Source organism: Amblyraja radiata, chromosome 31 (genome assembly GCF_010909765.2).
Source record: "Amblyraja radiata isolate CabotCenter1 chromosome 31, sAmbRad1.1.pri, whole genome shotgun sequence".
Lineage (NCBI taxonomy): Eukaryota > Metazoa > Chordata > Chondrichthyes > Rajiformes > Rajidae > Amblyraja > Amblyraja radiata.
In genome coordinates this window covers 25,134,409-25,161,726 of record NC_045986.1, presented here as the reverse complement: position 1 = coordinate 25,161,726, position 27,318 = coordinate 25,134,409, and the positions used below count along the sequence as shown (strand labels likewise).

Below are 27,318 nucleotides of genomic sequence, written 5' to 3'. Positions count from 1 at the left end.
TTAACTGAACACTCTAACAATGTAGTGAATGATTGATCCCGGCAGTTAATGTCATTCATACTGATGCAGAAGACAACTCACTGTGTCAAAACCATGGCACTTCAGCGCCACACTGGGCCCAGAAGTGCATCTAATGCTTATTAGTGCAGACCGGATTGGACTTTCTGAATTGAAATGGATTCGGTTCCCTTTTAACAAGATTAATTATCTTGCTTTTTGGAATGTAACAGAACTGCATGGAACATTGGAGCAACCTGACACTTAATAGGACACAACAGCTGAAGCAATCCAAAACAAAATTAACCCTTTCAAAGAATAGATTTAAAAATAAAATATTCTTAATTAGGCTTAAGAGGGCGGCACGGTGGCGCAGCTGTAGAGTTGCTGTCTTTCAGTAATAGGACAGCACTTTCAGCACCAGAGACCTGGGTTCAATCCCAACAACGGGTGCAGTCTGTACGGAGTTTGTACGTTCTCCCCGTGACCGCGTGGGTTTTCTCCGAGATCTTCGGTTTCCTCTCACACTCCAAAGGCGTACAGGTGTGTAGGTTAATTGGCTTGGTATAAGTGTAAATTGTCCCTAGTGTGTGTAGGATAGTGTTAATGTGCGGGGATCGCTGGTCGGCACGGACTCGGTGGGTCGAAGGGCCTGTTTTCGCGCTGTATCTGTAAACTAGTTATTCCAGTGACGAGTACCTCAGGAACTGGCTGAAGGTTTTATAGTTGGTCAGTGTGTGGTAATCCTCCTCCGTGAACTCATAGTCCACATCTTCCAAACCCCAGTCATCCATTAAGTACGTAGACGATTTCTGCTCCTGAAGAATATGGGCAAAAGGGTAAAACAGACGGTGATTAAGAGATGGACAATTCTCACGTGATCACTCCCAAATCCAGAAATCTCCGCAACTCCCCATCCCTCCACCAAGCTCCACCTGACATTCAAAAGCAAACACTGGCAAAGAACTGGAACACCTGTCCCTCCCTCTGGTCATCTGGGTACAAGCCACATTCAACAACTTCAGATGCCCTGGCCCAGTCAGTATTTACAGAATGTTCTGCTTGTATTCCTGACTTTACCTGATTATTTCTTCCACTCTCCCCATCACTAAATACAGGCAACTGTGACAGTGGAGCCAAAAAACAAACTACTGGAAGAAGTCAAAGGGCCAGGCAGCGTCTGAAACATTGCCACCCTTCTGCTTCCACATATGCTGCTCGACACTCCATCCGTTTGTGTTTTGCTCAAGATTACGGCGTCTGCAGTTTCTTCTCTCAACATTGTGATAATTGGGCGCACAGCGGCAGAGTTGCTGCCTTACGGTGCCAGAGGCCCGGGTTCAATCCTGACTACGGGTGCTGTCTCTACGGAGTTTGTACGTTCTCCCCTGTGAACGTGTGGATTTTCGCGGAGTGCTCTAGTTTCCTCCCACACTCCAAAGACATGCAGGTTTACCCCTAATGTGTAAGATGGTGCTAGTGTACAGGTGATTGTTGGTTGGTGTGGACTCGATGGGCTGAAGGGCCTGTTTCTCTATAACTCTATAACTAAACTAATTACAATACAATTGTGTTTGGTGATGTTAGTTGAGATTTTTTTTAATGTAATATTGGTCTAGGAACAGACAAAATATGTCTGATATTGGCTATATAGTGCCCTCCATAATGTTGGGGACAAAGACCCGTCATTTATTCATATGCCTCTTTACTCCACAATTTGAGATTTGTTATAGAAAAAAAATCACTCTGTACTGAGCAAAATCCTTTTAATAAAATCTGACAATGTTTAACCGCATGTGATTTTTTCTATTACAAATCTCAAATTGTGGAATACAGAGGCAAATAAATAAATGATGGGTCTTTGTCCCAAACATTATGGAGGGTACTCTAACCCATTACAGGCATGAGGAATTATTCTGAAAACTTGGGGACAGAAACAGACAAATGTTTTTTGGATCAATAAAGGGATGATCTGGGTTGTTGGAGGATCAGCAAGCAAGTGCTCCTTTTGGGGTATTGCTGATACAAGGAAGGAAATATACAATAGTTTCAAACCAAGAGCTAAGATGCTTCCTTCCTGTATCGGTAGTGTCCAAAGTTCACGAGAAACCACGAGGCCCACTAAATGCTAAGTGTAAATCACAAATGTTGCTGCTCATATCAATTATATTTATACCTAAAATTACCAGATTTTAAGTTATAAAAGTGACCAAAGAGCAAAAGTTTGCATTAAATCTGAAGGATCAAATAAGGCCATAATACATAGGAGCAGAATTAGGTCTTTCAGCCCATAGAGCCTGCTCCGCCATTCCATCGTGGCTGATCTATTTTTCCCCTCTCAACCCCATTCTCCTGCCTTCTCCCCATAACCTTTGACACCCTTGCAAATCGAGAACCAGAGGACATATGTTTACGGTGAAAGGGGAAAGATTTAAGAGGAACCTGAAAGGCAACTTGTTCACACAGAGGGGATGTTTGGTATATGAACCGAGCTGCCAGAGAAGTGGTTGAGGGAAGTACAATAAACAACATGTAAAAGACACTTGGACAGGTACATGAATAGGAAAGATTTAGAGGGATATAGGCCAGGCATGGGAAAAGGGGACTAGCTTAGATGGGGTATCCTGGTCAGCATGGATGAGTTGGGCCAAAGTGGTTGTGACCAAACACTACATTGCATCAATTTTCATGGAGCAGAGCAAAGTACTTGGGTTCATCAACGGGGCGTCACATAATGGCTCTGCCATTGTTGTAAAAAGACACACAGAACAGGTCCCTCCCCAACTCCTGCCAATGCTCATCTTTCCAGCAATATCACCAGAACCATGGCACGTTATAGTTTGGGAGCTTGCTGGCCTTTAAGAAGATGCCTTGTTTCCTACATGTGAAAGGCATCCACACTTCAAAAACAACAAATAAGATGGAAAGCAACTTTGAGCATCATGGGCATTGGAAAAGTGGCCACAGTGAGAGAAACTATGGAACAGTTGGATTTTGTAAATACCTCTCTGGTTAAATGATCTCCTTCACAAAGGAACCTTCTGCCAAGACTGCCTTTCCTCGCTCATCAACGTGCTTGACACTTAGAAGCCTCCTCAGTTTAGGGGCAATTAGGAGTGGACAACAAAACCCAGTGTTGGCAGCAACAATTACACCCCTTAAATTAAGCTCACAGCTAAAGTCCCTCCCATCCTTCCACACCCTACCTCTTTCTTTCTCTTCTTCATTTTGGGAGTCTTGTTCTCTTTCTGTTTCCGAGGTTTTCTTTTCTTCTTCACTTTGGCCGGCTCTTCTTCGGGAAACATTGGTTCACGACTTTCCTCTTCCTCCTCTTCCTCTTCCTCCTCTTCCTCTGAAATTTAAGAGGGACATTCAGGATTTGGCCAAATCCGCCAGGGCTCAATGCACCAGATGGGAAGACCTCAACCTCCACGTTAAAAAACATGAAACGGTTTACGTATCAGAGTGAGTAGCAACTGCATGGAGTTTCCAATTATTTATAGATCTGTTACCGCAGTTACGCATTAAGTCGACAACTGCAAGCAGATCAAAATTTATGCTTTAATGTCCTTAGTGGATTGTTTTTCACCAACCATTGAAATGAAAACAGCTTCCATTTATGTAGTGCCCTTATTGTAAAATACCCCAATAATCAGACACAATTTGACCTTGAGCCAACTAAAGGGATGTCAACGCCAAGAACGAAAGCAAAAGCACAGCCTGGAAAGTTCTACACGAGCAGCTTGAAAGAGGCAGACAGCTTTTAGCATTTAGCAATGAACTTCCAGAGTTCAGGGTCGAAGTACTCAAAGGCATACCTGCCAGAGGTGAAGTGAAGGATATCAGACAGGCCAACAGACCAAACCTGGAGAAAGACAAAGACCTCCAGGTGTTCCCAGGGCTGGAATATGCTGGGGACATGAAGTAACAAGATTATGCAGGAATGAGAAACATATATGTTTTACTGGACCAGGTAGCAGTGAACAAAAGTGTGTTGACTGAACAAGATGCAGATACAGGCACCGTAGTTCGGGAGCTTTCCAGGGAAGGAGTCAAAGTATTAGCAGAAGCTCCTCTGTAGCCAGCAGCCTGTGTGTGGACCTGCCTGATATTCACCCCAGGCAACGCCATCTGAAAGAGTCCGGGCTCCCAGTTCCACTTAATCCCTTCAACAGACAATTCCAGAATCAAATAATCAGTTACGAATCAAACATTGTAAAATCATTGACTAATTTAATAACAAAAACTATTCTCCTCCAGACCACCAAGGGACTGTGAAGAACCCAGCTCAGATAGCAATGAACCCCAATAACAGAGTTTACCCAACCTATCCAACAAAGTAGTCATCAGTCTAGCTAGTTTGGGTGGCTGGTTAGTTACTGGGGTTCATTGCCCTCATTACAAGGGTCCCCCTGAAACTTATCAACAGCTTCTGAACATCCAAACTAATAATATCACCTGGTCAGGCAGCCTGACCCGCTGAGTTACTCCAGCCTTTTGCGTATGTCTTCGGTTTAAACCACCATCTGCAGATCCTCCCTACACTGATGGCAAATCACCCAGACTGAAGAAGGGTCAGCCAGGTATTGTAAATAAATTGTATTTTAATTTTGCAGTAAAATCATTAAAAAGAGTTATAGACTTTATTCCCCTGTAGGGCAACATTGATCATTGTCAGAGACAGCTTCAGTTAGAGAATAGTCATTTCTATACTGTCCCATCAAACATTGCCAGGGGAGCTGCAGTAAGACAGAGTTGACTCGATGGGTCAAATGGCCTAATTCTGCTCCTATGATGGAGACGTGGATACAAAGCAAGGCTCCTCCATTGCACCGTCATACCCTCACAGGAGGGGTACAGTAAAGATCAGAAACTGAAGAAGGGTCCCAACCCGAAACATTGCCTGTCCATGTCCGCCAAAGATGCAGCCTGGCCTGCTGAGTCGCTCCAGCACATTGTCTCTCTTTCAAATTCCACCACCGCTCAGCCCAGTTCTCCCAGATGTACAGTTTATATCCTACACAGCGTAATACGGTGCGTTTGCAGTGGTTACAGGTGTTGGTGTTGATGAAGACAGCCGCGGGAGGCCCAACGCCAGCCAGGTGAGTGAGTGGATCGAGTGCAGCCTATACCAGCTGCACAGAGCGGTGGTGGAAGGATATCCAATGGTATCTGGCTAGGCCCGACCAACCCTCACTTCATCGATTCAGTGCCACCGGGCTTTAAACATGCGCAAATTGCATGTATCCTTACGCCAAGATTGGACAGGGACCCGTTTATCAACTATAGCTCCACCTTCAACACCATTAGCCCATCCAAACTCATCTCCAAACTCCTGGACCTAGGAATCAGCATTGCCCTCTGCCAATGGCTCCTCGACTTTTAGATTCACAGACCATAATCAGTGAAGATAGGTAACAACACCTCCTCCACAATTATTCTCAACACCAGTGTTCCACAAGTATGCGTTCTCTGTTCATTATTGTACTCCCTATACACTCATGACTTTATTTTTACAAAATCACGAGGGGAATTGATAGGGTGAATGCAGAGTCTTTTACCCAAGATTAAGGTGAGAGGGAAAAGATTTAATGGAAACACAAGGGGCAAAGTTTTCACTCTGGGTATATAGAATGCGCTGTCTGAGGAGGTAGTTGAGGCAGGTAAAATAATTCCACTTCTCTCCCCCTTCCCCCTCCACTCTCCCTCCCCACTCTTTCCCCTCTCTCCCCCCACCCCTCTCCCCCTCACTCCCCCCCTCCCTCCCCATCCCTCCCCTCCCACACATCTCTCTCCCCATCCCCCTCTCTCACCCCCTACCCCGCTCTTCTTTCCCTCCCAAATCTGACCCGTTTCCTCCTCCTCCTCTCCCCTCCTTCCCCTCTTCTCACCCCCCTCCCCCCACCTGTGTGTTTGAGGTGTGGTTAATGTGAGTGTGATGCCGCAGCCCCCCCAAACCCCCCCCCCCCCCCACCCGCAAACGCCGTTGGGGAAACAGACCCAACGGGTCTGCACTTGGTCTAGTAACATTTAAAAGGCACTTGGACAGGTATATGGATAGGAAAGATTTAGAGGAATATGGGCCAAATGCTGGCAAATGGGACTAGTTTAGATGGAGCATCTTGGTTGGCATGGACAACTTGGGCTGAAGGACCTGTTTCTGTGCTGTACAACTCTACGACTGTACAGCCAAAGTCGGCTCCAACTCCATTTACTAGGTTGGAGACGAGACCACTGTGGTGGGTGGGATCCCAAATAACGATGAGATTGAGTAGAGGAAGGAGATGGGGAACCGAGTAACATGGTGTCAGGACAATAGCCTCCTCTCCCCCCATGTCAGCAAGATGAAGGAGCTACTTATAGACTTCTGGAAGCATGCATGGAGTACCCGCCATAATCAGAGTCAATGGTGCTGAAGTGGAAATGTTTGAAAGTTTCAACTTCATTGACGTTAATATTACCAAAGATCTGTCGTGGAACAACCACAATGAGGTGACAGCCAAGAGGCCACACCAACACCTCTACTCCTGAGGAGTATTTAGCAAGTCTCCAATGACTTTCACAAACTACTACAGATTAATGATAGACAGCGTACTGTCTGGTTGCATCAAAGCTTGGTTTGTGAATAGCTCTGCTCAAGACCACAAGAAATGACACAGAGTTGTAGATGTAGCTCAGTCCTCCCACCATTGATTCCAACTGCACCTCACACCTCCTCAGAAAAGCAGCCAATATAATCAAAGACTTGTCAACCCTGGTCATTCCTTCTCCCTACTCCCGTCAGGCAGAAGGTACAGAAGCTTGAACGTGTGCACCTCGTCAGGAACAGCCTCTTCTCCTCTGTTATCAGGCTTCAGAACAGCTCTTCCAGATGCTAGGATCCTGTCTGATTCACCTCCAACCTGTTGCAGACATTAAACTTTATAATGGAACTGATGCGCTGCGTTGCTGAGAATAATATTCTGCGGTCTGTATCTTGCAGTTTGCTCCATCTATAATACTCGAGTTAATATTTATGTGATCGTATGTATAGCATTATCTCAACTGACTGGACAGCATGCAGAAGCTTTTCACTGTACCTCGGTACACGTGACAATAATAAACCGAAACAAACAATTCTCCTCAGCATCAAACACATCAAGAACCACATCTGTGTGCATTGAATTCTCCTTTAAATATTTGGCCAACAGCAACTCAATTAAAGAAGAGCACAATTCTCCCATTCAGTTGCCATTTGAAGGACTCCTGCTCGCTTACTTACTTGTTCCAACCTTAAACTTCATCAATAATCTTGGAAACTCAAGAGTTCTCATTTAAGGTATTTTTAGTCTACTCACTCACCCAATGTGGATGCCAATGGCTTGGCCAGCATTTATTACACAACTCAACTTGCCCCTAAGTCTGTATGCTCTGTCAGGATTGAACTACTTTGATGCAGGTCTGGATTCCTTTATTGGACTGACAAAGAAAGGAATTTCACGAAAGGGCACCAGCAAAGCAGCTAGACACAAAATGCTGGAGTAACTCACTAATGCGTGACAGGCAGCATCTCTGGGTACAAGGAATGGGTGACGTTTTGGGTCGAGACCTTTCTTCAGACTGCATCTGCATTTCCTTCCTCCACATCAGCAAAGCATATTGTCTTTTACACAATTCAGTGGTTCAATGCATAGCATCATTGACATCAAGGAAACATAAAAATTTAAGTCACTTAAATTATTCACATTTAATTAATATCAATAAACAATAACAATTTTAAACACATTTGGACAGGTACATGGATAGGAAAGGTTTAGAGGGATTTAGACTAAGGGGTAAGCCATTTAGAACGGAGTCGAGGAAACACTTTTCTCACAGAGAGTGGTGAGTCTGTGGAATTCTCTGCCTCAGAGGGCGGTGGGGGCCGGTTCTCTGGATACTTTCAAGAGAGAGCTAGATAGGGCTCTTAAAGATAGCAGAGTCAGGGGATATGGGGAGAAGGCAGGAACGGGGTACTTATTGGGGATGAATCAGCCATGATCACATTGAATGGCGGTGCTGGCTCGAAGGGCCACATGGCCTACTCCTGCACCCATTGTCTATTTAGGCCAAATGCAGGCAAATGGGACCAGCTTAGATGGGGCATTGTGGTTGGCATGGACAAGTTGGGCCGATGGGCCTGTTTCCGTGCTGCATGACTCTATGACTGAAGGAGACCTTTCAGTCCATCGCCTCCTTGCTGGGGAGTTTCCACTTTGACAACAAAGTTGTACGTCATCTGTTCTTTGTAACATTAGACCAAGTTTACAGATTCCCAGGAACTCCTGTCCCTCTCCACCGGATCATATCTATTTTTAATTACGCTAACCCCCCACACCCTGTCACCAGTCTAAATGCTAGTCCCGCAAGTTCCCCTTAGTGTTAGCTAGTGTCGATATAAGGAACTGCAGATACTGGTTTACAAAAAAAGACACAAAGTGCTGGAGTAACTCAGCAGGTTGGGCAGCATCTCTAGAGAATATGGAAAGATGACATTTCAGTCAGATCCTCCTTCAGACTAACCAGTGCGTTTGTTTTCTGCAGCTGTAGCACTCCATGGTTTAATAATCTTTTAAATTGAAATCTCCAAACACCAATTAGCCCCACGCAAGGAGGCAAGATGGTTCTGTCGGATTGTGGACATCAAAGAACATTAACAAAACAGAACATAATGTATCCCTGTTTTTTGCCAGTTGCAAGCGCTTCTCCCGTGTGGAATCTTGGCTCCGTCATTCCTGGACAAATCTCTCTAGACCACGACAAAGTGTGAAGCCAGTTTCTGGCGAGTCACCGCGAGGTTGAGCCACATTTATCCTGCACAGATTCACTTCGCAACTGAGCAGACAAAATGGCCATCGCTAATACAGCAACGCTTTATCTTCAGTGCTGCCCGATATAATTAATCTAATGTGGCTGCGCTAGACTCTGATGTAGCTGAACGTATTGATCAGTAAATTTAAAAGAGTAAAGCACGCTATCTTCAGTCATTTGATCTCAATTTGTTGATGCACACATGACCTAACCATTTTATACATATCTTAGAAAAATAGTGAGACAGAAGAGAGAGTATTAAGACCCAAAAGACATAGGAGCAGAAATGGGCCATTCAGCCCATCGAGTCTACTCTGCCATTCGATCATAGCTGATCGATTTTAGCCTCGGAACCTATGACACCCATACCAATCAAACCCCACTTTAAAAATGTCAAATATCTTGGCCTCCAGTCACATATTGCAATGAATTCCACACACGCACCACTCTCTGGCTAAAGAAATTCCTCCTCATCGCCAATCTAAAGTTACGTCTGTTTATTCTAAGGCTGTGCCCTCTGGCTCTAGACTCTTGCATTATTGGAAACATCCTTTCCACATCCACTCCATCTAGGCCTTTCATTATTCGAGAGGTTTCACTGAGATTATCAAAATGGTTTGACCCTCGTAGGTCTTCTTTGGGGACGCTAGCAATTGCAGATGCTGGAATCTTGAGCAAAACACAAAGTGATGGAGGAACTCAGCAGGTCAGGCAGCACATGTGGAGAGAATGTTCAGACAACGCTTCAGGACGAGTCCCTTCTTCAGGGTGAAATCACTCAGGGCCAGTAGGGAACAAATGCTGACGAGTCAGCGAATCATCACCTGGGAATATAGTACGGCACAAAAAAAAACAGAGCAGACCCTGGGCCCCTTGAAGCCTTTGCCACCATCCACTGACGTAGACACTGATTCTGTCCTTTGCAACCTAAGCCTCTCCTATCCTTTATGCCCTATACAAATGATTGATCACCTTTCGTGAATGCACAACTATCAACCGCAGATTTCTGTAAGGGTGAATTCCAAACATCATTAACTCTCCTAAATACAGGAATCCCTCTTCCGTCCAGCCCCAAATAACTGGTGTCATATTCTGAAACCCAGCGCTCCAGTTCTAGACTCTTCAACCAGAGGAAACAGCCTCAATACACATCTTGTCCGTTGGTTCAGCATTCCTTGTGCAATAATACTGATGGGAAAAACTGTCGTCAAAAATATCTTTGAGGATAACAGGCTACACAACTCACAATGGTATAAAAAAGCAAATTGAATATGCTGGAAATGTGACGTCCCTCAGATAACAAGGGCAGAAGGGGTGCAAGAGTGAACATCGAAGAGTACTGCAGCACAGGAACAGGTCCTATAGCCCACAATGTCTGTGCCTATCATGTCACCAAGTTCAACTAATCTCATCTACCTGCATGTGATCCATATCTCTCCATTCCCTGCCTATCCATGTGCCTATCTAAAAGCCTCTTAAACACCACTATTGTGTCTGCCTCCACCATTACTGACAGAGGGTGGAGGTTATGGTCAGGACACAATGTTTTTGATATTTTCTTCAATTTCCAGAAATCGCGGCAGGCAAACCATCATCCATACACCTGGCACATCCAGCACAATAACAATACAGTTGCAGAGCCATGCAGCACAGAAACAGGCCCTTTGGCCCAACTTGCCCATGCTGACCGAGATATCCCATCTACACTAGTCTCATCTGCCTGTGTTTAGCCCAAACCCCTCTAAACCTTTCCTGTCCATGTAGCTGTCCAAATTGCTTTTAAATGTAGTTATAGTACATTTATAACAACATATATATGTACTCAAGATATCTGCTCTAGCAGCCCGTTCCATATACCCACACCCACACCCTCTCTGTGGAAAAACTTACCCCTGAGGTTCCTAGTAAATCTTTCTCCTCTCTCCTTGAACCTATGTCCTCTGTTTCTTGATTCCCCTACTCTGGGTAAAAGACTCCTTAAAGGGCCTGTCCCACTTACGCGATTTTCTTCGGCGACTGCCGACACCCGTCATAGTCGCAAGCAGGTGGCCGAAATTTTTCAACATGTTGAAAATGCAGCGGCGACCAGAAAAAGGTATGACTCTTTGGCCGACTACTCACGACCATACAGGCACCATGTGTCCTATCTATTGCTCTGCAGATAATGAAAATACAAAACAAAACAAAACATAAAATGCATGGAAAAGCTCGGCAGGTCAGTCGGCATCTGCGGAAAGGGGACCAGTGTTAATAGTTCAGATCTGAGACCCTTTGTCAGAATGTTTCGCTTTCCACAGATGCTGGCCTGCTGGTTGTTTCCAGGATTTTATGATTTTATTTCAGATTTCCAACATCTGCAGTTGCTTTTTATTTTCAAAATACTAGAGGCAATCAGCAGTTCAGTCAGCTTCAGGAGTGATAGAAACAGAGTCCGCAATGCATGACCATTGAGATAGCTGTGATTGAAACCAAGAACAAACAATTGGAACAGCACTGCTAAACATTTGTAGTAATTTTAAGATGGTTCATTAAAATGATTATTTGGCCAGTCCTACTTTCTCCCTGTGACCGCGTGGGTTTTCGCCAGATGCTCCGGTTTCCTTCCACATTACAAAGACATGCAGGTTTGTAGGTTAATTGGCTTGGTATAATTGTAAATTGTCCCTAGTGTGTAGGATAGTGCTAGTGTACAAGGCAATCGCTGGTCAGCTCGGATTTGGCGGGCCGAAGGGCCAGATGCCACGCTGTATCTCTAAACTAAAACTAAACACTAGTCCCACCTGCCTACATTTGGCCCATATCCTTCTAAACCTGTTCTATTTATGTATCTGTCTAAATGTTTCTTAAATGTTGCGATAGTACTTGCCTCAACTACCTCCTCTGGCAGCTCGTTCCATACACCCACCATACCATGTGAAAACGTTACTCCTCAGATTCCTATTAAATTTCCCCCCCTTCACCTTAAATACATGTCCTCTTGCATATTAAGAATCTATCTCCCCTGCCTTCAAAATATCCAAAAATCCCTCTTCAATTAACCTTTAAGGAAGAGTGTTGCATGAAATGCCGGGTATAGGCAACTCCTGACCTTTATATAGTTCCTAGACCCGCACACATGGGACAACAGCCTCGTCGTATCCACACTGCGCAGGATCTTATGTTTCCATCAGGAGGAAAAAAACTAAATACTATGCACAGTTTTCCAGTTGTAGTCTCATCAATGTCCTCCATGACTGAAGCATCTCCTCCTTCCAATAGTGGACCCATGTCCAGTATGTGCTGGACATAAGTTACATCGACAGATATATTAATATCTATAGAAAATGTGGGAATGGGAGCAGATCATTAAACTCCTCAAACCTGTTGCTCCATTGAATGAAGTAATCATGACTGATTTGTGACCCAAATCTATACTCAGACATACAGTACGTAAACATGTCCTTCGGTGCAACTCAACGATGCTGCCCAAGATGCCCAATTTAAACTAGTCCAATCTGCTCATGTTTGACCTACATGCCTTATTTTTTGTCCAATTTTGCCAACAACCTTAGTTTATAACAGAATACACAAAACTCCAATAAACATAAATTGTCATCATTTCTACAATTTCACCATTAGTCTCTGATCAATCCCCTTTGATCCAATAAAGTGAATGACCTCTCACCCACTTACAATGAAATCTTTTTGCTGTGAATACCTTTGAAACGTAATTCTTACTCTTATCCTACTCACATTGCCATTTACCTTTACGCTGTTGGTAAACTTGTTTAAAATTATTTTTGCAAGCACAACATTTTGCAGGCCGTAGGGATAAGTGAACAATGCTCATACTTCACAAAGCTCATTAAAATAGCCACTGGTGAAAATGAGAGATATCTACCGGTGTAAGACACCTAACTAACATGTAAAGCCTGCACGAGTAGAAATCAGAACCATTTGGATAAAAAAAAACCTAAAGCCAAAACAGAAGAAACCAATTCAGAAGAGTTAACAGTCAAACTGTTTAGCTTATCATTAGTACCATGTCCATTCCTGATCACACATAGCTCTTAGTGTCAACTGTGGGTCAGTTAATAACACAGTTGTTTTCAAGGGGAAAGATTATGGCTTCAAGTTCACAGCACAAAAATACAAACCAGCTCTTCAGAGCAGCAGATGCTGACCATTGAGATCATTTCGGTTTCGAACGAGACATTAAAGAAAGTCCCGAACCTATGAACAGAACAAGTCCCATTACAATAATCTAAAGAGAGGTTACAATGATCCAAAAAACCTCGGATTTATAGGTTAATTGGCCTCTGTAAAATTGCTCCTAGTGTGTAGGGGGGAGTGGATGAGAAAGTGGGATAACATAGAACTAGTGTAAATGGGCGATTGATGATCGTTGTGGGCTCGGTGAGCAAAAGAGTCTATTTCCATGCTGAATTTCTCAATGATTCAGAGAAAGCAAGATATTCCAGATAATGTGAAATAAAAGCATCATGTTGAAAACCTTCAGCAAGTCAGACAGCATCTGTAGAGCGAGATAATCTATAATCTGAATAGATAATTGATTAGAGGTCACTGACCTAAGACATTGAATCTGTTCAAATGAGTTCAAATTGGCTACAAAACATTTTAGAACATCCAGTAAGGGTGGAAACCAATTACTTTGAAATAGATGTTGAGCTCCCTGGATTTTGAGCAGTTTCTTGCAGATTGGAAAGCCACAAATATAATCTTACTTTCCAAAAAGAAGGCAGAAGGATAGCAGAAAACAATAGGCCATTGTTGGTGTCCATTAGAATGAAGTGCGGACAGAACACAAAGAAAATCTTAATATAATTAAGCAGGGAAACCACTTTTCTACCAGCTGGTTAGTTATAGAGGAACAGATGGATGTAGTTCCTTTAAATTTCCAAAAGATATTCAGCTATGTGTCACACAAAGACATATGATACTGAAAATAATATTATAATGGAATAAAAATTGGTTGACCTGGTATGGAGTCCAGTGTTGTTTATAAGTTTAGTTTAGAGATTTAAAGTACAAATAGAAGGAAGGTCTTGTTCTATCTGTACTGGGCTTGGGTGTGACCACACTTTAGTATTGGGTAGAGTTTTAGTCTCTCTAGTTAAGAAATTAGATGCTTGTATTGGAATCAATCAAGTAAATCTACGTGGGAAGAATGCATAGATTGGGCCTCTAAGGATGAGAGGTGATCTCATCATAGTCTGCAAGACTTCGAGAGGTTTTGTCACTTTAGTTGCTGCAAGAACACTTCCTCTCTTGGGAAAATCCAGATCCAGGGAGTAAAGTCTCAACAGAAAGTGAAGCTCATTTAGGACAGATCCAAGAAGCAATATTTTTTCCCACAGAAACTTGTCCATTCTTGACATTCTTGTCCAGGGTGCTGTGGAGCCAGAATCATTAAATGTATTCAAGGCTGAGGTAAGTTTAGATTTAGGTTTATTGTTGTCACATATACCGAGGTACACCAAAAAGCTTTGTTTTGCATGTTACCCAATCAAATCAGATAATACTATACATAAATACAATCAAGTCAAACTCGTACAATTGGTAGAGCAAAGGGAAAGATACAAAGTGTAGAATATAGTTCTTAGCATTGTAGCGCATCAGTTCCAAAGCCAAAGTCTAATGTCCGCAATGGGGAAGAGGTGAATCGGACAGTACCTAGCTTTTGGAAGGGCTGTTCAGAAGCCTGATAACAGAGGGGAAGAAGCTGATCTGGTGGTGGTGCACGTTTTCAAGCTTCTGTTATCTTCTGCCTGACAATGCCCTGCCTGGGTGGGACAAGTCTTTGATTATGTTACTTGATTTTGCGACTATAGCAGAATCAAGACTTACACTGGACAGTCCAGAACGTGAAGCCAAAGCCAACAATAAAATCAGCCATACTCCGAATCATATCGCCTGCTCCTATGTTCTTGTCTGATTATATGTGCATGCATTTCTGCGCACATGTGTGGGTGTGGAAAGGTTCCTGCATGCAGTCACGCATCGACACACATCACTCCTGGCAACTGGTTCTAAATAAAACTGAGACTTGGGCGAAATATTAACGTGTCATCTCATCACCTTGTATGGAGGATGGTAGAAAGGAAGACAATATAAAAATGGCATTTTAAAAAGCATCTGGTACTCCCTAGCGACAGGGTCAAGCGACATCGGTGATCCCGACCGGGAGAGAACAGCTAAAACAAAAGATTTTTTTCTGCCTTTTGGATACAAGTAATTGCTACATTCAGTGCCGCTCAACCTAACCTCTGCCACTGACCTATCACAGAGCCGGGCATTACTCTGCGGGCCAATGGGGAGGCATAGCTCCAACCACCAGCAGGGTAGGCTGCAGCCTGCTTTGTGACGTCATAATAGGCCTGCTTTGAATAATATTTGTACTTCAAGGGAGAGGGGGTGAGATGGGCAGCTAATGGGGCAAAACACACCACAAATCTCTCTCTCACTGTAACCCCAAACGCTTAGCCACCCCAGAAATGTTGGCCGCAGAACTTTTCTTAAAAAGTAAAACTCCTCTCTCAGAACACAATGCAAGAATTTGTAACTAACGGTGCGATATTCCAACATTAAAGCATTCTTCCAAAATTATCACCACAACTAATATCCTCAGAAATTGTCTCCTCCTTATCCTTTCATTTACCCAGTAAATGCAACAAGTAAAACATCACTAAAATTAAAAGCAGTACTGGGATTAATAATTTGCATCCTGAGACTAAAAAAAAACACAATGATGCATGCATGTGTGATCAGACAGGCATGTATCGAGGGTAAAAATTGCAGCAAATGTCAACGCAATGTTAATTTATAATTATTGGTGGAGGTGGCGGATTAAAAATAAGATCACAGGTTAGAGCACTATAAAAAGCAATACATTTCAATTTAAGATATGAATACTGTTTGCTCCATTGATCAACGTAAGATGTAGCAATTAAAATCAATTAACAAAATAAACAGAGTTTCAGAAAAAATACGAAAACATAACAATTAACATTTTCTGACAATGTATTCAGGCCCTGTTGAATATTCCTCTTTTATTTTTGTGAATATAAATTGCGCTGCTTTAAACGGCCACTTTCCGTTTTAAAGATGCGGATCTGGACATTTTAGCGAGAAAAAAAAACAAAAGATCAGTCTTGCGTATGCATCAGTCGCGTAACTGGTTCCTGTGCCCTGTCTGTCATCGGTCGGTGGCATCGAGCACAAAGTGCCGGCGGCAGCGGCTTGAGGGAGCGGAGGCCGGCCGGCCGGCACAACACAACTTGCAAATGAGACCGAGGAAAAGCCCCCGAATCTCGGCTTCCCGCGGCCCGGGCTTCCGCAGACATTCCGGGGCTTGGCCGAACCCTCAACTTGTCCACATTTGCTCCGGGGCTGGAGTTACTCCCGGATAGCTTATGCTCTTATTTACATCTACAATGCAGAATAGGGGGCTGTTGCCTGGTTATTAGTCACATCTTCCCCTTTTTTTGAACGCCGCCAACTTGAGCAGAAAAATGATTATTAATGAGAACCTCATCAGCACCTACCTGGAGCTCCCTCATCGTTTTCCATCCCGTCCTCCTCATTGCCAAAAGATGCCGGCATCATTGAATGTTAAGTTATATATATATATATGCGTGTGTATTTAAAGAGAGAGGAAGGTGTTGGGAAGAGGGGGTGGGGGTGGGGGGGGAGGTCACAGAAAATTTACATTGAAGAAAAAATCCTGAGAAGGATACATATATTTTTTTTTAAATGCAAATAAGGAGGCTATTTAACAAAAAAAACTGAATGAATAAAAGGCAGGAGGGAGCCCTTATTGGGTTTGTTTAGGGAGGACAGGAACGGATGGAGTGACTATATTGACAGATTTGTCAGGGTGAGGTGGAAAAATGGCCGCCACACTCCAACAAAAAAAATCTCCTCAGCCCCCCGCCTGAAAATAATCCAAAAAAAGACAGAAAGAGGGGAGAGAAAAAATTGGAACGCACATGCCCAGTTGTGACGTCTCGTCTGGTTGCCCCGGTAACCATGCATCCCATAATTATCCCTAACCTGCTAGTTATGGTAATAGTTAACCAGTTTTTGGTGCTAGTAGTCTGTTCAGAATGTGTGTGTGGGGGGAGGGAGTGAGTGAAGGAGGGAAAAAAAGTTTTGGTGCCTCTGCACATTACTCATGAAATATTACCCAATTACTTTCACCTTGCCTTTTTTGAGCACACACATTTCTGATTAAATATATCAAAGATTTAAATATACAGCCTGTGCTGGGTACTGTAAATATATATATATATATTTTAAACGTATCGTGCAAATAACTGAATTAATCTTACTGGAAATAAACTAGGTTGCCAAGTTGCTTTGGCAGATCAGCGAGAGATTTTCTCAGAAAATATTGAGAGTGGAAGGAGTCAAAAGTGCAATAGATATTTCTCTCAGATCATTAGCAAAAGCAATGAATTACATTATTTTTTTACTGCAATTTATCCTTTATTAATTATCATTCCTAAAAAACATATGTGCCATTTATGACTAACTTTGGCACCTCATTTGTTGCAGAATTAAAAGTCACTTTTGGTACTGCCGTACCAAATTGTGTGATCAAAATGTTCTACGCATTTGGCACATAGAAGGTCGGATTAATGGATAGTGGGATTAAGTTAGAGTATTGCAGGAAAATGCCATTGATACTTGAGGGAATATTACATTGCAAAGTCACTCAACCTAACAACCCAACCTCCTATCACAATAACCTTCCATCCTTTTATTCTCTATGAAAGCATCAAACTACCTTTTGAACCTGCTAGTGTGTTTTCTCAATAACCTATTCCACAACTCATTTTACCTAAAGCAACTAAATGTTGTGACTGGCTTTTCTTCTTCCTCTCATCCTGCTCATCTTTAGCTTTTGCCTTTTGATAGTTTATTTCAATGTTACAATGAACGCATTTTTCACAGATCAACTGAGGCAAGCTACTTATCTGCTCTAAGTTCCCAATAAATAAAGTGAAAATACAGTGAAAGTTTTATTTTCTTCCCTGAAAGGTTTCTAAAAAGTCTCTTTCTTCAATGATGTGTCTCTGGCTGGTACTGAACACCGAGAGATTAGTTTAGTTTATTGCCACATGTACAGAGGTACAGTTGTGTGTTAACCAGTCAGTGGAAAGACAATACATGATTACAATCGAGCCATTCACAGTGTACAGGAACATGATAAAGGGAATAATGTGAATAATGTTTAGTGCAAGATAAAGCCTGTAGAGTGTGATCAAAGATAGTCCGAAGGTCTCCAATAAGGTTGATAGTAGTTCAGGACTACTCACTAGTTGTGGTAGGATGATTCAGATGGTATGAAATCTGTAGAAATTATTAAACCGTGCACCAAGTCTCACAGGTAATTCAGGTTTTAAATTGGTGTGATACAGAACAGCTAGGCTGATTGCAATTTTACAAACTCCGTCATTCACAAAATGTTTCAACAAGAGAAAACATACACCTGAAATCCATCAGGAACTGCATAAAATTTATTTGTAATGATTTAGTTTTTTATTTGCAGCACCCTACAAAAAGAGTATACATCTGTCAGTGTTTTGTTTGATGGCCTTCAAGTATCACCGCTTCTCCTGATGGATTTTGCAAAAGACAAAGATTTAGATTTTGAGATTTTTTTTTTGTTTAGTTAATTTTATTCCTTGGTTACCATGTGTCTGTTGATAGCATTGTTGAATGTATGGAGGTTCATTGCAGTTGGAAGCAGTTATTGAAGGCCTGTGATTTTATGACATAAACCTTATCCCCAGGCAATGCCAGTTCTGTGCATATACTGCTGTGCTCTACCTTTGTTCACACCATGTGAGCTTGGGCTGTCTTCAGTTCCTTTGTCAATTTATTTATTTGGAAGCAGGACTTATTACAGGTATTTGGCACACTACTTATGTGTCAGCCAGCTTCTGACAGCAAGCCAATAACTAGAAGAGACCACACTTGGTGAAGGGAATCCAGATAGCCATGGGAGTCAGTAGGTTTATAGTAGATGTCGGTCAGTAGTCTGTCACCTGCGATGGAGATAGTGTGGTCTAGAAATGGTAGAGAGATGTCGGAAATAATCCAGGTGTATTTGAGTGCCAGATGGAAGTTAGTGGTGAAATGGATGAAGTCAGTGGGTTAAGTCAATGGAGAAGAGTTTGTCTTCACCCAACCTTAAAGCGGATGCATTTTCCAGACTCAACCAACCTCCAATACCCACAAGTTTTGAGGATTCCTCCTGCAGTTACCAAAAAAAAATGGTACCAAGGTCACATTGTGGCCACGTTCTGTGCGGAAGATAGACACAAAAAGCTGGAGTAACTCAGCGGGACAGGCAGCATCTCTGGACAGAAGGAATGGGTGACGTTTCGGTCTGAGAGTCTGAAGAAGGGTCTCGACCAAAAACGTCACCCTTTCCTTCTCTCCAGTGATGCTGCCAGTCCCGCTGAGTTACTCCAGTTTATTTGTGTCAATCTTCAGATTAAACCAGCATCTGCAGTTCCTCCTACACATTCTGTGGGTAAGATGTGATTGTATCCCTAAGGTCTGAGCACACCAGGTGTTATCACTTATTATTTCGCTGTGCATTTGATCAGCGCAATCTATCAAAGGTGTTTTCATGCATTCGCATGTAACTCAAGAACTACCATCCATTTACTATGGGGACAATGTGACGGGAACGTATCCTTGCAATGAGTAAGACCACAGGCAGCTGGACGTCAGTTCTTGGACACCTCCTCTGTATTAACTTTGTCTTAAAAAGAGACTGAAAAAGGGTCCTTACCTGAAACATCACTGTCCATTCCCTCCTCAGATGGTGTCTGGGTTACTCAAGCACTGCATTTTGCGTAAGATTCCAGCTTCTGCAGTCTATTGTGACTGCCCTCCCCCCCTCCTTCAGTGTCCTCTTAGATGTCTGCACTGTTTACATTATGTTATTTTCATCAAAATCTCTTGGCTTCATTTTTGTCTGCAATGTGTCTGGTCATTCTGGCTGCCTGCCCGTATCTGTGCTATTCTCTCATGGTATAATACACTCCAACCTCTGTGTCATCTGCACATTAATAAGTGGTGTTTCTGTACATCCAAGATCAAGTCATTAACACATTAAGCGAAGCAGCCATTCTAATACCAATGAGAGCTCCACTCCACACTTCCCTTCAGGGTAAAACACAACCGTTCACTCTATTTCCTGACATTTGACTTTTTCAAGCTATCTTACTTCTGCTTCTTTTATTCCATGGGCTTCAATCTTGATGTCAAGCCTACAATGTGCTATTTGTCATATGTCCCAAAATGGACCAGAAATTCTTACTTGCAGCAGCACAACAGGTATGTAAACATAGTACTCAGCAAAGATCCTATAGCAAGCAAGATAATACCACTCGACAAAAGAGACGTAGTACGGTCATGGGCAGATTCATGGGTAATTTTCGGTCCCATTTCCGTAACCGGCTTCCGTCTCCGCAACAAAGATCCCATAGCGGAGCAAAGATACTAGTGCGGAGACGGAAGCCGGTTACGGAAACATCCTCGTAAAAATGAAAGTTCTTTGGTAAAAATCTTCTCCTCATTTTCAGAATTATAATTTATTAACACAAACTGTTCCCCTGAAACGTTGATTACACTGCGAGTCGGGTTACTGAAATGGATGAAAAAAAAGGCACACATACGGCTCCGTTGCGTTCTACACGTCAGCCCATTGCATTTAGCAGGAGTGGTCTATCTTGCTCCGCTATAGGATCTTTGGTACTTAGTAGATACCATAACATGGAGTTCATAGTGTTCAATGGTTTGATGATTGTTGGGAAGAAACTTAGGAAGATACACATGGGTGTGGGCAGATGGGTTTCTTCTTGTTTGGTTTATCTTTCCTAGACAATATTATTGATTGTAATCAAGCAGAGGCAGAACTAATCAGAGCAGGTTCTTTCCCACAAATTGTTGTCCAACATACACAAAATGATCTTCGACAAAGTACTACAAAATTGGAACTAGTATGGATTTCAAACATGAACAGAAGCAGCTGAATTACTTCCTCTAATATAAATGTGTTACTATAATTCTAACATTTTGCAGCACAGAAAAAATGAACCAGAAGGGATGCTGCAAGTCTCTGAAGGAATTTTTCTCTGGAATGCCAGGGGTTGCAGGGAGACCCGATAGAAGCATATAAAATTATGAAGCTTTAGAAAGCATAGAAAGTTATAGCGTTTTTCCCCAGGATAAAAAAAATCAAATACTAAAGGGCAAAGCTTTATGGTGAGAGGGACAAAGTTTAAAGATGTGTGGGGGGGGGGGGGGGGGAAAGAGGGGGTTAAAAAGCACAGAGGTGGTGAGAGTTTGGAACAAGCTACCAGGGATGGTGGTTGAGGGAATTACGATCTGCCTCAGACTGTTTGAAAATGTTAATCTATTTATACAGATTTGTTAGAATCACTTGTTATTTGTGAAATTGGTGTAGTTGACTGGCAAATTTATTTTAACAGTTCTAAGTTGATGGCCTAACAGACACACTACAGATGGTTCGCTTTCACACTATGCATTACGTGCAGTCAGCAAAATCTCACAAGATGCAAACATCGCAAAGTAAGAAAATAACCATAAATAACAGACTGCATTCAAAAACATTCCTAGACTCCTGAATTTCCCAAAAACTGACAACACGCAGATAAGTGGCATATGATGAACTATAAAATCGGCACCTATTTAATTATCCACGACTGAAATTTCCACCAATTTCTTTATCTAAAAAAATCCAAGCGTTATTATTCCCACATTCATCTTCCAAGTGGCTATTCTTTCGAACTGTAGCTGCCAGGTGTGGAGCTGCCAGGCAAGGATCCACAAGCATGACCGCAGAAGACCATCTTTTGGCCGTATCTAAGCCTTTTGAACAAGGTTTATTTCTCAGCAGACAAGACCTGAACACTAGCAGTTTCTACCTTTCCTGAATCACAAAGCAGTGGCTAATAATCTTGTTCCTTCCCTGCCACCAAATACCTGTAGCCAACACAGCAGATAACAGTGAAGAGCCCCAAAGTCAGTTCCTCACTGGCTAAAGCAACTATCTATGGAGCTGTACCGTACACACCTAGATGTTGCCAAGACTCAAGGGCCGAAGCTTCGGGGAGAGGTTGAGCAGGCTAGCACTATCCTCCTTGTGCAGGAGGCTGAGGGGTAATCTTTTACAGGTGTTCAAAATCACAAGGGGAATACACCAAGACTTTTTCCCGAGCGTAGGGGAATCAAGAACCAGTAGGCATAGATTTAAGGTAAGAGGTGGAAGAATTATTAGGAATCCGAAGGGTAGCATTTTCAGAGGATGGTGGGTATATAGAATAAACTGCCAGAGGAAGGGACAATTACATTTAAAAGACACTGGGACATGTACAAGAATAAGAAAGGTTGAGAGGGATATAGACCAAATGCAGGCAAATAGGACTAGCTTGGATGGGGCATCTTGGTCAGCATGGATGAGTTGGGCGGAAGGGCCTGTTTCTATGACTATCTCCGATAACTTCGAAAACAGCTGAAAACATTTGTTGAAATTAGAGGGTAAAAACAAATCGATAGAGCATTGGAAAACAAGTTCTTGAACTAGACGAGAATAAATAGGCATCAAGTGAGCAAACTAACTTTAATCGTCATGCAGAAACATCCACAATGGCAAGAACTGAAGGTGGGTTTAAATTGTTGACTGATGGAGATAGTCAATTGATGCATCCCACAAACTAAAGCTTGTTAACAAGCAAGGGAAGTTCAAACCTGGTTAGTGCGAGACTGTTTCACATTGAGGGTGTAGGATAAATAACATGCAGTTCTCTTAAAACTAAAGTGGTTTCTAAATTGTTTAGAGAGAAACAAAAGCACCTGGAAGGCATTAAGAATAGGAATTCATTGCCCATAGCAGTAAACATAGAAAATAGGTGCAGGAGTAGGTTATTCGGCCCTTCGAGCCTGCACCGCACCTGCACATTCAATATGATCATGGCTGATCATCCAACTCAGTATCCCGTACCTGCCTTCTCTCCATACCCCCTGACCCCTCTAGCCACAAGGGCTATTTGTGACAGTAGTGACAAAAGCTCTCATCACACATAAAACAATGCCTGGTTGTATTCGGTAGAGCCATAACCTGCAGGGCCACAGATGCTGGATGGTAGATCAGCTTTTTTTCAACCACCAAAGACACTGGGTTAAATGGCCTCTTCCAGCATCAATGTTCAGTAATTCCAAAGTATGCCACGGAAGCAAAGCCAGAATTGTGCATTGAAATTAGCCAAAAAAGGTACAAAAATATACAAGAAATGAGCGCACCATTCAGCAGCATCATGGCTGATATACTATTTCATTCTATCTTTCTGCACCACTCCAACTTCTTAATATCTTGAATTAATCTTGATTATACTCCGTTTCCTTTGGGGTTGGACCTTCAAAGATTCAGAAAATCTTGCAGTGAACCTGTTCACTGAACATATACTAGTGTGGCCCTTCAGCTCATTGTATCTCTACTAGTTCATCCAATTGGTCCCGTACCTTTGTTCCTTAAACAGTACTGCAAATGGTTCCCTTTTTAATTGTATATTTAATTCTTTTAGAACAAGTAACAAAGAAAACTAGTGTTAAAATTCAGAACTCTGAGACAAGAAAAATGACAACATTTAAATGTGATTTCAGTAACCCTATGTCCAGGATCATGATTCCACATATTCTTAATTTTTAAGTTTGAGTGTTCATGGAAATCACAGATTAAAATGATTTTTGAAAATGGAATTTGATACAGCTTTCCACATTGTTTGTTGTGAAGTGTTATAGGTATAAGTGAGGCTGGATAGTACGTATGGATCTAATTTTTTCACATTCATACTTTCATCCAATTATTGAGATGCTGCTTGAAAGACAAGGGACAAGCTGTAGGAGGGACCCATTCCTTCTCTCCAGAGATGTTGCCTGTCCCGCTGAGTTACTCTGGCATTTTGTGTTTATCTGGGGGTGGGGAGGAGACATGATATTTGGAAGCTGAAGATGATACGTTATCTTGAAATACATTGTTACATACAGTGAGGGAAGATACCCAGCCCAAGGTGCAATGAAAATAGTCAGGTCAGGCATAGTCTGTGGGAGAAAACATTAATATGTCAAGTTGAAGATACTTTGTCATGAATGGGAAAGTATTAACTTTATGTTGCAAAGACAGCGGGGGAAGGAATTGGACAAAGACTCAGATAGGGTAAACCCAGGGTTGCCATGGGGATAAATGATAAGATTATCTGGTCAATGGGGCCAGTTAAATATCCAAATTTAAAAGCCTTGAAGCAAGGCAAATTAAAGACTACAGAGGAATGGAGGAGAAATGGCAAAATGCTGAGCTATTAGTTGTCCACATCAGTCTGTGCTAATTGTCAGAAAAACCAAGCCACCTATCAAAGCTGACTTACAAAAGGAATGAGCAATTCCAATACGGACAGTGAAAGCAAGTTGTAGAATCCAAATAGGGAAAGAAAATGAACAAAATACAATATTTATAACTACATGCATTAATAATAACCTAGAACACGGCAGATGACTTCCAAGCAAAGAAAGAAACCCAGAGCTTCACGATTTTCCTTTGGACCAATTTTATTGAATATAATTTGTACAAAAGTCCAGACCAGGTTTGGGCTTAATCTTCATCCTCCTCTTCTTCTTCATCCTGGTTAATCTGGAAGTAACGGAGCTCATAGCTCTCTTTACTGTTTGCAACCACGCGAAGCCAGTCACGCAGATTATTCTTTTTGAGGTACTTCTTGGTGAGGTATTTCAGGTACCTGCAGAAACACAATTGGAAGTCAATAATCGAAGGAGAATGATTGATCTTTGACTCCTTGGTCTTTCCCAATGTTTTACCCCACCTATTTCCTTCAGTCTAAAGATCAAAGCCTGTCAAATCTAGACACCATTTCCTTTCACTGCTTTCTTGTATCAAGGTTTGATCATCTGACAAATATAAGGAATCACAACAAATCTAAAATAAGAATAACCAATAATCTTTGATGAGCTTATTACCAGAAGAGATGATGGCAATATATTTTCTATACGAGACAAATTGTAATCCACCTGCCCTGCTCAGAAACAGATCAGACAGGTGGGTTATCTTGGTGTTGATCATATTAAACTCAACCATTCATTACAAGGGGGCCAAGTAAATCGTGAACGTGCACACTCTGGATCTCATATACACATACAAGACTGTGAAGACACAGCAGTGTGAGGGGATGGAAGTAGTGCACATTCAGACCTGTCCCCAGGGCTACATTGGGCCAAGAGCTGGTACTGGATGTCTTTCAGTCTTGGTCAGAGGATTCAATGCGACCAGCACATCATCCGTCACAGAACTTTCAGGGCCATCATTGCTCACACATCAGTTGAAGAGTGATGGCGAAAGGCAGAGAAAGGACAAGCTGGCTCCCAACAATAGCCACAAGAGCCTCCAGAAACAAAACTGTCCACCAAAACCAATCCTTATGGCCTGTGCATTGTCCATAGACCTCCATACCCACATGCTTATCCAAGTCTTTTAAATGCCACCATCGTATCTAGCACCACCATCACACCTGGCAGCGCATTCTAGACATTCACCACTCTTGCCCGCAATTGAGTTTTACATTTTCTTTTAAAATTTATACATTTGGTAGGGCCTTAACTATGATCATAGTAAAATAAACACTGCAATCCAGAAGGAACAGGGCAAGACAAAATTGGTTGCTGTTTCACCATACTCAATACCTCTCCCTGCATTTGAGAACACAATACATACAAGTACAACAAGAGGGGGATGTTTAGGATTTAAAAAAATAATAATTAGATAGTTCAGGTACCAGAGGATGGATAGATTATATTCTATCCAAAGGGCAGAGGTACAAGTGATGCCATCTGAGATTGATAAGTTTATCCATATAGAGATGGGAGAAGAAAATAACAGGGGCTCCAACTATTGCAATTATTTTCCAATCTTGTCTGGCTGTAGATATGCAAACAGCAAACTAACACTTATTTTAGACAGAAGGAATATACCAATTAGATTTGTTTATTGTTAAATATACCAGAGTGCAATTAAATTTCTTGTTCATATGAAGCTCAGAGTAAATAATATATACAGTAATGATAAACACCAAAATACAAGAGTGCGAAGCAGTAGAATGGTGCACAAATAATGCAAAATTTGACTAGTGCAAAATAACAGGCTAGCCAGTCTACAATGCAAAATAGAATTCCCAGAATGTTTAAATTTCTTTGAAACGAACAGTTAGAATATTGTTAATGGAAGACTGAAATATTGAATTGAAATAAGGAGAGCGAGGATAGAATGCAATATAATCCACAATTTCTTTTAGCTCCTCAAAATGGAATGATTAAAAAAAAAGATCACAGCATCCAACAAATGAAAATCTGGTTTCAACAACAGCTCATTATCAATGCAAGACTAATGGTTGACAAGTATTTTAATGAATAGAAATTCATTAAATGAGGATTCCCAGGACTCCGTGGTAGTTTCCCCGCTTTTCATAACATGCACGAATGATTTAAATGTAGAAATCATGATTAATGCTCACACTGAAAAGTGAGTACATGGTTAAAGAGAGGAAGAAAGCTGCTGGATATCAATAGATTGGTTTCCTATATGGGATAATTTTAAGCAGGGTGGCCAACTAGTTTTGAAACTTTTCTCAATATTAAAATGGCATCAGAAAAGAAATCACTGTAAAAAGTATGATGTGGTATTTATAGCTTGGAGATGGGAATTCAAGTCCCGGTCAATACATTTCACACAAGCCTCCTCACATTCTTTATGAAGGTTAAGATATCTTATTTCTTTACTAGCATAATACAAAAACACAATGGCTCCCAATTGATCCAACTCAATAAACTTGCCTTGTCTATCAAGTCTCCCCGAACCTCCATGGCTCCAGGAAAAAAAAACGCAGCCTAAACATTCCACCCCCATAAATGACGTCCTCCAATCCAGGCAACATCTTGGTGTATCTCCTCTGCATCCTCTCCATGGTGTTGCAATTAAAATCGTACAAACTTCAATTGCAGTCTAATCAATGATTTGCCAAGTTGTAATATAATATTCCAATTCATATATACTATGCCCTGACTTTGGAGCAAGCATATCCGATGTCTCCTTCGCCATTCCTTTGAACTCTATTTGGGGAACAATGGCCTTGAACTCCAAAGTCTCTGCCCCATTACAGGAAGGATGTGGCGGCTTTGGACCGATTGCAGAGGATTACCAGATTGATGCCTGCATTAGGTGGTATTAGCTACAAGGAGAGGTTGGTCAGACTTGGATTATTTACGCTGGAATGCCTGGGGTTGCAGGGAGACCTAATACAAGTATATAAAGTTATGAGAGGCATAGATAGGATAGACAGTCAGAGCTTTTCCCACCCTGGATGAAAAAAATCAAATACTAGAGGGAAA

The 27,318-nt window shown here is 42.0% G+C and overlaps 2 protein-coding genes across 7 annotated transcripts in view; both read right to left on the bottom strand.

Moving 5' to 3' along the window:
- The window catches only part of chd5 (chromodomain helicase DNA binding protein 5), a 71,180-nt gene extending 54,061 nt beyond the window's left edge, over positions 1 to 17,119 (bottom strand). For 2 of the 5 annotated variants that reach the window (XM_033048164.1, XM_033048163.1), the window contains exons 1-3: positions 16,371 to 16,817; positions 3,204 to 3,349; positions 697 to 815 (exon numbers count right to left, since the gene is read on the bottom strand). In XM_033048164.1, coding sequence (XP_032904055.1) covers positions 697 to 815; positions 3,204 to 3,349; positions 16,371 to 16,431 — 326 coding nt within the window. In that variant the 5' untranslated portion in view covers positions 16,432 to 16,817. Of the gene's footprint in view, positions 1 to 696; positions 816 to 3,203; positions 3,350 to 16,370; positions 16,818 to 17,099 lie in introns of those variants that run through there. The other 3 variants (XM_033048160.1, XM_033048162.1, XM_033048161.1) reach the window with 2 other exon arrangements.
- Positions 17,120 to 24,453: 7,334 nt separating this feature from the next.
- rpl22 (ribosomal protein L22) overlaps positions 24,454 to 27,318 on the bottom strand; it is a 65,594-nt gene continuing 62,729 nt past the window's right edge. For both annotated transcript variants that reach the window (XM_033048159.1, XM_033048157.1), the window contains one exon: positions 24,454 to 24,659. In XM_033048159.1, the coding sequence (XP_032904050.1) occupies positions 24,515 to 24,659 (145 nt within the window). In that variant the 3' untranslated portion in view covers positions 24,454 to 24,514. The remainder of the gene's footprint in view (positions 24,660 to 27,318) is intronic.